Here is a 12,766-nt window from a genome sequence, read left to right on the forward strand (position 1 = left end):
GAGCCAGCTTGGTGTAGTGGTTAATTGCGCAGACTCTTATCTGGGAGAACCGGGTTTGATTCCCCACTCGTCCGCTTGCAGCTGCTGGTATAGCCTTGGGTCAGCCATAGCTCCCGTAGCGGTTGTCCTTGAAAGGACAGCTGCTGTGAGAGTTCTCTAAGCCCCACCTACCTCACAGGGTGTCTGTTGTGGGGGGAGGAAAGGTAAAGGAGATTGTGACCGCTCTGAGACTCTGAGATTCAGAGTATAGGGTGGTATATAAATCCAATATCTTCATCTTCTCCATCTTCATCTACCTGAATAATGGCCACAGAATAATGACACTTAGCATTTCTGTAGGACTTCTAAACTATTCTAAGCTCTTGACATATATTCCCTCTAAGCCGTGTCATAAAAGCAAACTCTAAGCTGAGTTAGTGTGAGCTAGCTCTCCCTTTTTTAGCCTCCAGCTCACACATTTGTGTCTTAGCTCAAGAAAAATGGCCCCAGAAAAACTAATTTATGCGGTAGCTCACAACTTTAATGCCAGTAGCTCACAAAGTAGAATTTTTGCTCGCAAGACTCCACAACTTAGCAGGAACATTTGTAAGTAGGAACCTAAGAGTATCCCTGCTGAATAAGACTGGGGTCCCATCCAGCCAGCATCTAATTTCATGCAGTGTCAAACCCAGTTTCCTATGGGGGTGAATAAGCAGAGCACAGAGGCCAAGAATTCCCCCTTTTCCTGTAAAACTGTCACTTTCCTTCATCAAGATGCCTCTTTTAGTATATTTCAATATTTCTTAAACTATGGAACACATACTTTGCTATCAACTCATAATGTCACAAAAGTTATACTTTTATTTCTCGAGGAATTTTGAATATCACTTAATGGAAATGGTCATGGACTCAGTTAACCTATAACCTGTTGTTAACCTGATTATCCTTACTAGCCCTTTTGGAAGGCCCTTGGTTTTAGAGCAGCCCCACCATGTTGGTGCACAAGTCTCTTTCTCTCCAAAGTCTATCTAACATGTAGCCTATCTAGCTCCAGTGGTCTTTTAGCCTCAATGGGAGCAAAATGACATATCTGGATAGATCGGGGGGGGGCAAAGTTGCTTAACACAAGAACCCCATAGAATAAACATCAAATGTCTGAAAGCTGCAAGATATGAACAGCAGGTGTTTGAGAGTCGCAAGGCCCCTTCCTTGTCTTATGTCTCTCAAATATCTGGTGTTCATGTCTTGCAGCTCTCAAGCATCTGACGTCTATTCTACAGGGCTCTTATGTTAAGCTAGGCCTCCCCTGCTCTAGGTTATCATTTGAGAGGTACACAAACTCCTCAAGGCTTAAAATTTGGCCTTGATTTCCCCGTGTTGATTATCCATACAATACGAAACCTTTAATGGCATAAGAGATGCAAAAGAGAATACACAGAATATAAAAAAATTTAAACATTGGAGATAAAATCAAATAGAAGCCGAGATTACATATGCATTCATACATGGTCAGATTTAAGTTTAAAGATGTCAGCCCCAAATTTTGCCACAGCCTAGCTAAATTCCCACTCAGTATCATTCAGTAAATAATGACATAGTGGCAGAATAGACAGATCTGGGGAGAAGAAAAACTTGCAAAATAGATCTTTACGGAGGTTATTATATATGGAACAATCAAGCAATATATGCTGAATTGAGTCAGGAATATTCACTCCACAGGAACAGAGTCTATCACATAAAGGGACTTGATGATATCTCCCCTGTAAAACTTTGGAAGGAAATGCATTTAGTCTAGCCAACATAAATACCCTGCGATGACTTGGAAAAGTTAAGTCTGATAGATAATGGGGCATTTTGCCACAAACAACATTGAGACCTAAGGATGCTGGGGAGCAGATATAAGGGACTGATGGGCATAGTTTCATTTCCTCCAACTGTCTCAGTTGAATACATCTGAAGATACATGACTCATCAGATGTAAGAGAATCGTCAACCGCTATCCCCAACTGGTTAAGTTTGGATGTAAGAACTGCTGACCAAGATGAGATATATGGATCTCTTTTCAGACAATCAAGAAGGCTGTTATGATCTGTTCTAAAATGACTTTTGAGCCAGAATTTAAATGCCGCGATCCAGGCTTTTGTCTCCACCAAAGACTGATTCACTTCAGAGCAGAGAGCAAAGTAGGGCACATATTTTGGCATACCAAGAATTTGTCTAAAGAATGAGGCTCGAATGTCCTCCACTTTCCTAGTAAATGCTGAGATCCATATAGGGATACCATAGAGAATTTGGGCTAGCATTTTAGCTTTGAACACTTTAATTGCTGCTGGGACTAATTGGTTGTCCCTTACAAAGAAAAATTGCTTGATTTGAGCAACCGAACATTTAACCAAGTTGATCTTGTTATGATGTGATACCCAGGTTAGCTTGTGGTTAAAACTGATCCCCAAGTATTTAAAAGGTTTTGTTTGCTCAATTGTTGATGTTCCGGTATCGATTATCCTAAAGACAGTGCCCTCTAAGTGCAGGGCCGGATCTGGGGGGGGGCAGGGGGGTGCTTACCCTGGGTGTTGTCGGAGGGGGGGCGCCATATTGGGTATGTAGTCCATTGTATTCTATGGGACCATAAGATAGAATGGCCCTTTTCTTGTCTTCCTTATCAGCGGTCAAGGCGATGGCCTCTCCCATATGTTGATGAGGTACTTTACAGATGAAGATGACTTATGTGTGCATTCAAGACGCGAAGTGTAAGTAGGAACCATGCAGCTTTTAAATACAATTTTACAGAAATGCTCCACAGATTTTTTTAAAGGTTGTTTTTTAAAAGAGGATACTAAATTACTAATTTAGCAAGGGAGATTGCAAAGGGGCGGGAAGATAAACAGTAATTACAACTTGCATTTCATGCTTCACAACATTTTATGTTAGTATGCTAATTATTAGCCATTAATCAAATAGCTATTAGCAATTAGGTGGCTGTTTAGGCATATTCTGTACTGCTTGTCAAGATCTGCTTCATGCTTTACTTGGAAAATATAAATGTAAAAGATAATGCAAAAGATTTTAAAAAATGTTATGTATGGGTACATTTGTGTGTGTGTATATATATACATACACTCATGCTTCCAAAAATGATAGGGTTTCAGTGGAAATAATAATTCCTACTTTGTTTTATGTTTAGCTGCTTTAGTATTATAACAAAATAAGTCTATGTTGGTAGGTAAATCCTAATTTAGCTAAAATGTGTTTGAAACAGAGCAGCCATCGTAAGCACATCAGAAACAGAGTTGTTTGTGATTCCAAGTTACTTGAAATTCTGAAAGGCATTTCTCCTGGTCACTGGCCAAGACAACTTCAAACCATTGACCCCCCCCCCTTCCACTGGCCAAGACAACTTCAAACCATTGAACCCCCCCCCCCAAAAAAAAAGCACTCTTGTATCAATTTACTACTAATCGGTAGTAAAATTTTCTCAGGATCTCAAGGTGCGTTCCCACAAGTGATTTGGCCCCATGGCACAGAGTGGTAAGCTGCAGTACTGCAGTCCACGCTCTGCTCATGACCCGAGTTCAATCCCAGAAGAAGCTGGGTTCAGGTAGCTGGCTCAAGGTTGACTCAGCCTTCCATCCTTCTGAGGTCAGGAAAATGAGGACCCATCAGGCCTCAAATCCCCCCTCTTATATTAAACTTTGGAATTTAATGCTATTTCAAAGGCTAGATGAAAGCGATTGGGAAATGATCTGGAACTCCTCTTCCATTCAAGCTAAAAGCACTGGTATCCAGCTCCAATTTTTCAAAATGTATTCACTTTGGTATTTAAACCTTATCACAATGAGTAAAATCTCTAGGGTCTCAAGATCAGATTGTTAGAGGAATTGTAGAAATAAAGGCTCCTCATACCATATGTGGTGGGAATGTCCAACAGTATCAAATTTTTAGAATAAAGTGGTAGAGCAAATAAAACTTATATTTGATCTAACCGTTCCAGTAGATTTTAGACTTCTTTTATTTGATATCTGGCCTGATAAATTGGCGAGTAAAGATCAGAAATCTTTAATCTTGACAATGTTGGCGATAGCTAGCATGACGATTGCTAAAAATCGGAAACCCCCACAATTGAAATGTGGTATGATAAGTTATGGGACCAGAATGTAATGAGTAAGACAATGGGATAACCCTTTCTTCGATAATGATACTGATTTGGCTATAGATTATGATTTACTTTGGGCCCTGGTTTTGGAATTCTTTGGGAAAATTTCATTTTTGCCTAATAGAATGTATCATAGACTATTATTCAATTCTTAATACCGAGCATATTATGTACTATTTTTGTAAATTGTTTGTTATATGCATCGAATGGTCTAAATTGGATCCTGTATGTTAGATGTATATTTTTATTATTTTTTTCCCCTATGCTCCCTTTATATTGGATTAGATTTAATAAAATAACATTTAAAAAAAAAGAAATCTTCCTCATGCCAGTGTGGCCCACGTGGGAGAAAGTAATTTTAAAAGTATGATGGGAGTAAGGTTTTATGATGACAACTATAATTCAAGAAGGATTTGAAGGGGAGATGCTGAGCTGATCTAATTTAGACCACCTTCCGGTGATGTCAGGGCTGCGTGGCATATGCAAATGAGCTGTCTAATGAGCTCTGGCACCTCTTTTTCCTATGAAATGACCCCAATCAAGAAACATACACACTAAATCCCGAGAGCACTCTTTGCACTTTTGTTTAAAGTTTTAAGATAGATTGAGAACATGCAAAGGAGCTCCTGCTAGAATTCCACCCCTGGAGGTGGTCTTCATACAGTCTTCATGCTATTTCCATGAGTGATGGTTAATTGATTTGTCATGTGATATTTGCTGCATTACAAGGAACAATCCGTGCTGGAAAACGACAGCTCCTCCCCAGCAAGAACCCTTGCCTTGGTGCGAGTGTGCAGCGGACCAAGAGGTATGCTCAGTTTCTTTCCTTGGGGGAGAAATATACTGGTTGGCAGAGCGTCATTTCATTCTGGCTCCAATTTTTTTTTTCCAGTTTTTTTTTTTCCAGTTTCAAATTTTATTAGAATAATAGCATATATATCATTTAACAAACATCAACTATAACACTAACAAACACAGAATCTATTCATGAGCCATCACATTACAGAACATGCCAAGCAGAGTATAGTTCTAATATAAAGCAAAAGTCAAGTACTTATCCGGTAATTTACATAACGTATTTTGTTCAGATTGTACATAGTCAAAAAAATGGAACCATTTTTCCACAAACAAGTTTTTTACCTGGCCTGTGTCGGATGTTTCAGAAATTCTTATAGTAGTAGCTAATTTGTCCATTACTACTAGGTCCCAAATTTTTAAAAACCAAACACGTTTAGTAGGTAGGACAGAAGCCTTCCAGTGTTGGGCTATTACTAATTTTGCTGCTAAGATAAGTAGTGCAACCAATTCACTCTTGTGTCTAGGCACATCCACGTTTTTCCAAAGGTTGAGCAATATGGAGTCTGGAGTAAAGGGAACTTTATGAGCAATTATGTGTTCAATAGTGGGCAGAATTTTTCTCCAAAATTCCATTACCATCGGACATTCCCACCAGCAATGGATAAATGAGCCCAAGAGACCACACCCTCTCCAACATTTGGCGTCTTTTGATCTTTTAGTATAATATATTTGTAGCGGTGTTAGGTACCATCTAGAGAAAATCTTGAAATTTTGTAACCTCAAGTTTAAAATTCTTTTGTTTCCACTCGTTGAAGCTGCCTGAATGGGACTGCTGGTCCTGGGAAAGGCCGTCTTCTCCCATTGGATTCTGGAGGCAGGACTAATCAATCAGACGTTGGCAGGGCTTTTTTTTTTTTGTAGCAGGAACTCCTTTGCGTATTGGGCCACACACCCCTAGGGTAGCCAATCCTCCAAGAGCTTACGGGGCTCTTAGTACAGAGCCTCCTGTAAGCTCCAGAAGGATTGGCTACCTCAGGGGTGTGTGGCCTAATATGCAAAGGAGTTCCTGCTACAAAAAAAAGCCCTGGATGTTGGGCATCGTCTTGTGTGGGGAGTTTCCCTTACCAGTTTGCATCCTGCTTTTGGCAGGAAAAAGGAAGATTTCTGCTCTTAACAACTCTCCCTAGACTTTCCACTTGGCTAAAACACTTGAGCAATTTCCTCCTTCCTCCCTTGGACTGACTAGGTAGCAGGGAAAGAGGGAAATAGACCTCCTTCACCCCATCAAAGAGGAGCACAGATGCCTACATCCCTCTAGAAAACCAGTTGTCCACACATCCAGCAGCAGAGTGATTGCCTCCTCCAAATGCTGTGAGAAAGAAAAAGCTCGGTCCCAGGCTTGGTTCTATTGTTTTTATGGCTTTTAATACTGATAATTTTATGGCGGTTGTTTTTTACAATTTTATTGAACTTGGATTTTTTCACTGAACTGCCTCAAGCAAGGATGCAAGACAGCCAGTTTGGTGTAGTGGTTAAGTGTGCAGACTCTTATCTGGGAGAACCGGGTTTGATTCCCCACTCCTCCACTTGCAGCTGCTGGAATGGCCTTGGGTCAGCCATAGCTCTCGCAGGAGTTGTCCTTGAAAGGGCAGCTTCTGGGAGAGCTCTCTCAGTCCCACCCCCCTCACAGGGTGTCTCTTGTCCGGGGGGGGGGGGAGGTAATGGAGATTGTGACCACTCTGAGATTCAGAGTATAGGGCGGGATATAAATCCAGTATCATCATCTTCTTCTTTTTCTTCTTCCTAAATAAATCAGTGTAATTGATTTAAACCCTGCCTCCAGTTCTCCAGAGACATGAACTACTTCTGCACTGGCTTCTGGTTGAGTACCGAGTTAGATTCAAGGTTTTGGTTTTGACCTTCAACGCTTTGAGCAGTCTGGGACCAACATATCTACGGGACCTTCTGTTCCGTTATGTCCCTAGTTAAGCGTTACGTTCTTCTGATAGTAATCTGCTGGTCATTCCCAGCCCTAAAGAGGCCTGGCTGTCCTCGACAAGGGTCAGGACCTTTTCTGTCTTGGCCCCCACCTGGTGGAACTTTCTGCCAGATGACATCTGAACCCCTGCAAGGCCTCATGCTATTCTGCAGGGCCTGTAAGGCAGAGATGTTCTGCCAGGATTTTAACTGAGGGCAGCAGTGGCCTGCACCTTTCTTTCTTTTTTGTGTGCAATATACTGGGCCGTTTTGTGACCCCAACGCCCTCCCGCCAAGAGCACAGAATTTCCAATCAATTTTCAGCTATACGGGCTGTGAATCAAGCAAAATTCTAACTACGAAGCTGATCTATGATACGAGTGCTGTGGCCCCTGCCTCTCCATTTTCCAACTTGCACATTAGCCTCCTGGAGTGTTTGTCCAATGAGAGAATAATGGTAAATTAATAGAAATACTGCTCCCCCCCCCCCCTCGACCCTCCATCTGTTGCCTACCAGACTTCTGGAAAACAATCCACAGGAGCTCAGTCTTGTTTGGGAGAATAATTTTGTACTTGAAATTGTGTCCTCACCCCCTACCGAAACCAGATCTGAACGTTCATGAATATTCTTTCTCCACGACCCATACCGCTGTCTTCCCTCTCCCGCCCTGGCAACAGTTATAGATTCCACCCCGTCCGATGCTATAATAAAGTCAATGAATTGTTTGGGGACCGACATATCGATAGACAAAATCAGTCGCCCAACGATGCTGATTCCTTTCTCTTCTGGGAACGAGTGGCAAGATAACGTTCAGGCACGTTTGGGGAGAGCGGTTAAAATAAATTGTTATTCTTACCTTTTGGAGAAGCGACATTTTGTCTCCGAGAGTGGTGCGGAACAAATTGGAGGTTGGAATAACCTTTAAGAAACAAGGGATGTTTAGAATTAATTTCCTCTTTCTGATTCTGCTTCAACAGCTCTGTAGGGGTTGGTGAATGAAGCGTATTCATAGCTTTACACCTCTCTCTCTCTCTCCCTCTTCCTCTCTCTCCCTCGCTCTCTCTCTCTAAAAATCTGCTTTGCATACGAGGCATCATGCTATGCCAATTCCCTGGAAAATGTCCGAAAGAGCAAATCAGTGTAATTGAGCACTTCAGGGCAAGGCCGTATTGTTTGAAACTTGGCTTTCAGGTCAAAGACCAGCCAAGCAGTTGCATCAGACTGAAAACCCCATGTGAGCCAGTCCCCAAGAGAGCCAGTTTGATGTAGTGGTTAAGTCTGTGGACTCATACCTGGGAGAACCGGGTTTGATTCCCCACCCCTCCACGGGGAGGGACGGTGGCTCAGTGGCAGAGCATCTGCTTGGGAAGCAGAAGGCCCCAGGTTCAATCCCTGGCATCTCCAAAAAAGGGTCCAGGCAAATAGGTGTGAAAAAACCTCAGCTTGAGACCCTGGAGAGCCGCTGCCAGTCTGAGAAGACAATACTGACTTTGATGGACCAAAGGTCTGATTCAGTATAAGGCAGCTTCATATGTTCATATGTTCACTTGCACCTGCTGGAATGGCCTTGGGTCAGCCATAGCTCTGGCAGAGGTTGTCCTTGAAAGGCTGGTTGAAAGAGCCAGTTTGGTGTAGTGGTTCAGTGTGTGGACTCTTATCTGGGAGAACTGGGTTTGATTCCCCACTCCTCCACTTGCACCTGCTGGAATGGCCTTGGGTCAGCCACAGCTCTCTTATCTGGGAGAGCCGAGTCTGATTCCCCACTCCTCCACTTGCACATGCTGGAATGGCCTTGGGTCAGCCATAGCTCTGGCAGAGGTTGACCTTGAAAGGCTGGTTGAAAGAGCCAGTTTGGTGTAGTGGTTCAGTGTGTGGACTCTTATCTGGGAGAACTGGGTTTGATTCCCCACTCCTCCATTTGCACCTGCTGGAATGGCCTTGGGTCAGCCATAGCTTTTCACAGGAGTTGTTCTTGAAAGGGCAGCTGCTTGTGAGAGCCCTCTCAGCCCCATCCACCTCACAGGGTGTCTGTTGGGGGAGAAGATATAGGAGATCGTAAGCCGCTCCGAGTCTCTGATTCAGAGCGAAGGGCAGGGTACAAATCTGCAGTCGTCTTCTTCTACTGCAAGCTGCAAGCAGAAGCTGCTAGAACCATTTCTTTGGAATTGCCTTGCTGAATAAGACCATCTTTTGCCCACCTACCCGTGGAATGAAACACTACACAAGTTACATTTTACACTAGGAATTTTATTTACACATAAGCTGATCTGCACTATTACATATATCTTAAAGCACTGGTTGCATTGAGGTGTGCAATCCCTTTAAATGTGATGGCCAGAACTCCCTTTGGAGTTCAATTATCCTTGTCACAGCCTTGCTCCTGGCTCCACCCCCAAAGTCTCCTGGCTCCACCCCCAAAGTCTCCTGGCTCCATTCCGAAAATCCCCGGACATTTCTTGAATTGGACTTGGCAACCCTACATGTGAGTTTTTACTCTAGCCATTCCCTTTTGCCTGTCCTCAGTTCTCAGTATTTTTCCAATCCCTCTTTGTTACAATCTTTTTGGGAAGGGCGTAATCCATGGGTGGAATTCTAGCAGGGGCTCCTTTGCATATTCGGCCACACCCCCTGATGTAGCCAAGCACCCAAGAGATTACAAAAAAGTGCCTTGTAAACTCTTGGAGGATTGGCTACATCAGGGATGTGTGGCCTAATTAGCAAAGGAGCTCCTGCTAGAATTCCACCCCTGGCATAATCCAAGCACATTATTATGCCGCCGGAATGGGTGAGGACACATTTTCAAAGATTCATGAATAGGGCTGCCAGCTCTGGGTTGGGAAATACCTGGAAATTTTGGGGGTGGAGACTGAGGAGGGTGGGGTTTGCAGAGGAGTGAAACTTCATGGGTATAATGCCATAGAGCCCTCCCTCCAAGGTGGCCATTTTCTTCAGTGAACTTGATCTCTGTCGCCTGGAGCTCAGTTGTAATCCCAGGAGATCTCCAGTCACCACCTGCTGATTGGCAACCCTATTCATGCAAGTCCAAGAAACGAACCCCTCCTATAAAGACCATGGCCTCTCTCATATGTGGGGCAGTTATCTCGCCCTTACTCTATACCCCTAGAGCAGGGCTGTCAAACGTGCTATGTTAGCTACATAAAAATCTGAAAACTAGAGGACGGTCATCTTTTCCTGAAGGATGTCATGGTTTGGGATGGTTCCATCTAGGGCCAGCGCTGGTGCTTTTGCCGCCTCCGGCAAGGCTCTGCCCTCACCCCTCCAGTAGGGGAGGGCCCCCAGTGCCTGCCCAAATGTGGGCCCATTTGCATGGAGGGCTCCTCTTGAGCAGCCCCCCCCCCACTTGACCCCACCCCCCGGGCCAGATGGCCCCGTTTGCATGGAGGGCTTCTCTTGAGGAGCCCTGTGTGCAAACGCCCACACCCTGCTCGACCTCCCCACGGTGCAGGGAAGCCAAACAGGGGCGCATGGCCCTGTTTGCATGGAGGGCTCTTCTTGAGGAGCCCGCTGTGCAAACGCCCACAACCCTGCTCAACCTCCCCGCAACGTGGGGAAGCCAGGCGGGGCTGAATGGCCCCGTTTGTGCAGTGGGCTCCTCTTGAGGAGCCCACCATGCAGTGCCCCTTCCGACTTTCCAACAGTGCAAGAAAGTCTCGGGCGGGGGAAAGAGGTGGCATGGGCCCTTTTCCTCGCTCTCAGGCTGCCTCTCAGCAAGGGAAGGCAGCCTGGGAGCAAGGCCAAGCTGCCTTTCCTCTGCCCGAGTCTCGGGCAGGGAAAAGACGCTATGGGCCAGCTGGCATGTGGGGAGGGGGTGCCTGGTGCCCCGTAGACTGTGTGGCACCCTAGACACTCGCCTACATAGCCTACTCCCACGTGCCGGCTTAAGAACATAAGAGAAGCCCTGTTGGATCAGGCCAATGGCCCATCCAGTCCAACACTCTGTGTCACATAAGAACATAAGAGAAGCCCTGTTGGATCAGGCCAGTGGCCCATCCAGTCCAACACTCTGTGTCACATAAGAACATAAGAGAAGCCCTGTTGGATCAGGCCAGTGGCCCATCCAGTCCAACACTTTGTGTCACATAAGAACATAAGAGAAGCCCTGTTGGATCAGGCCAATGGCCCATCCAGTCCAACACTCTGTGTCACATAAGAACATAAGAGAAGCCCTGTTGGATCAGGCCAATGGCCCATCCAGTCCAACACTCTGTGTCACATAAGAACATAAGAGAAGCCCTGTTGGATCAGGCCAGTGGCCCATCCAGTCCAACACTCTGCGTCACATAAGAACATAAGAGAAGCCCTGTTGGATCAGGCCAATGGCCCATCCAGTCCAACACTCTGCGTCACATAAGAACATAAGAGAAGCCCTGTTGGATCAGGCCAATGGCCCATCCAGTCCAACACTCTGTGTCACATAAGAACATAAGAGAAGCCCTGTTGGATCAGGCCAATGGCCCATCCAGTCCAACACTCTGTGACACGTAAGAACATAAGAGAAGCCATGTTGGATCAGGCCAATGGCCCATCCAGTCCAACACTCTGTGTCACACAGTGGCCAATATATGTGTGTGTATACACACACACAGAAACACACACATATTTATATACTATGGCTAATAGCCACTGATGGACCTCTGCTCCATATTTTTATCCAATCCCCTCTTAAAGCTGGCTAGGCTTTGGCTCCATCTTCTTCTAAAGAAGGGATTGAGCTAACTTCAAGTCAAGCAGCACCTTAAAGATGTTCAAGATTTCTGGGGTATAAGCTTTTGAGAGTCAAAACTCCCTTATGAAAAAGAAACCCTGGAAATTGTGTTGGTCTTTTGGGTGCTACTGACCTCGAACCTTGCTCCACCACCGTAGACCAGCACGGCTACCCACTTGAACGAAAAAAGGGATTAATTCTTTGCTTCCTGCCATGCAGCCTTAATGTATAAACTCGGTTTGTCAGATGTACAGAAATTATTTAGCCAGATGAAGCAACGTCCACCATGCAATCTTTTAGTTTGGCGGAAAACAAGAATGGTAGTTTTTGAAGACCAAGAATGCTTTCCAGGTGTCCAATCCAAGGAGTAATATATTTATCATGAGACTTTTTAAAATAATAAAAAAAGTTTTTTTTAAAAAAAATGTGCAAGCCGGTAGAGGATAGCAAAAAGAGCACCTACAGTTTTCTGAAGCCCGATTAATTTGGTTGACTTCAAAGCTTTACATTTTCATATAGGCTCGTCTGAACGGAGGCATTAGCAAATAACAAAAATAAGGCTGACGAGTAAAAACATGCTTAAACCCAATGTTATAATCCAGAGGAGAGCATTTACAGTTGACATCAGTAATTAGCAAACGCCAGTCTGTTTTTAACATTTTTGCCGGGTGAGTTTATGAATTCTATTTGGCAGGGTCTTCCTTATTAAATTAAAATTCGATTTTCCATTCCCCACAAATTCGTTGCTTCCTTTTCAAAGGTAGATAAACTATGCCACCCTCACCGCCTCTGATAATACGCGTTATGTATTCATTTCACAGGGAGAGACATTTGCTGCATTCCCTCTGTGGCCTTTTTCTTCCCAGTCCCCATAGCTCCCCCACCCTCCAGGTCTTCCTCCACACAGTTTTGGAGGAGGTCACACGTCCTTGCAGACAACTACAATGCAGAGAGTTGCGTTTTGCGAAGAATAAATGCCTCTGAGAGAAGTTTCTAGAAGTGGTGGGCAAAAAAGTGGGTTCTGCAGCTTTTTGTTTCCAGTGTTTGCAAATATGGGCAATTTACAAAGCAGATATAGGGTCTTTTTACATTCAGTTTGATCCAGAGTTTTAGAGTCTTCAAATCGCCTGCC

The 12,766-nt window shown here is 44.4% G+C and overlaps 1 protein-coding gene across 1 annotated transcript in view; it reads left to right on the plus strand.

Annotated features, from left to right (window-relative positions):
- The window catches only part of ABCA13 (ATP binding cassette subfamily A member 13), a 388,752-nt gene that overhangs the window by 219,078 nt on the left and 156,908 nt on the right, over positions 1 to 12,766 (plus strand). Inside the window, exons 40-41 of the mRNA XM_060247734.1 lie at positions 2,646 to 2,729; positions 4,862 to 4,940. Of these exons, the coding sequence (XP_060103717.1) occupies positions 2,646 to 2,729; positions 4,862 to 4,940 (163 nt within the window). The remainder of the gene's footprint in view (positions 1 to 2,645; positions 2,730 to 4,861; positions 4,941 to 12,766) is intronic.

This window comes from Heteronotia binoei, chromosome 10 (assembly GCF_032191835.1).
Source record: "Heteronotia binoei isolate CCM8104 ecotype False Entrance Well chromosome 10, APGP_CSIRO_Hbin_v1, whole genome shotgun sequence".
Taxonomy (NCBI): domain Eukaryota; kingdom Metazoa; phylum Chordata; class Lepidosauria; order Squamata; family Gekkonidae; genus Heteronotia; species Heteronotia binoei.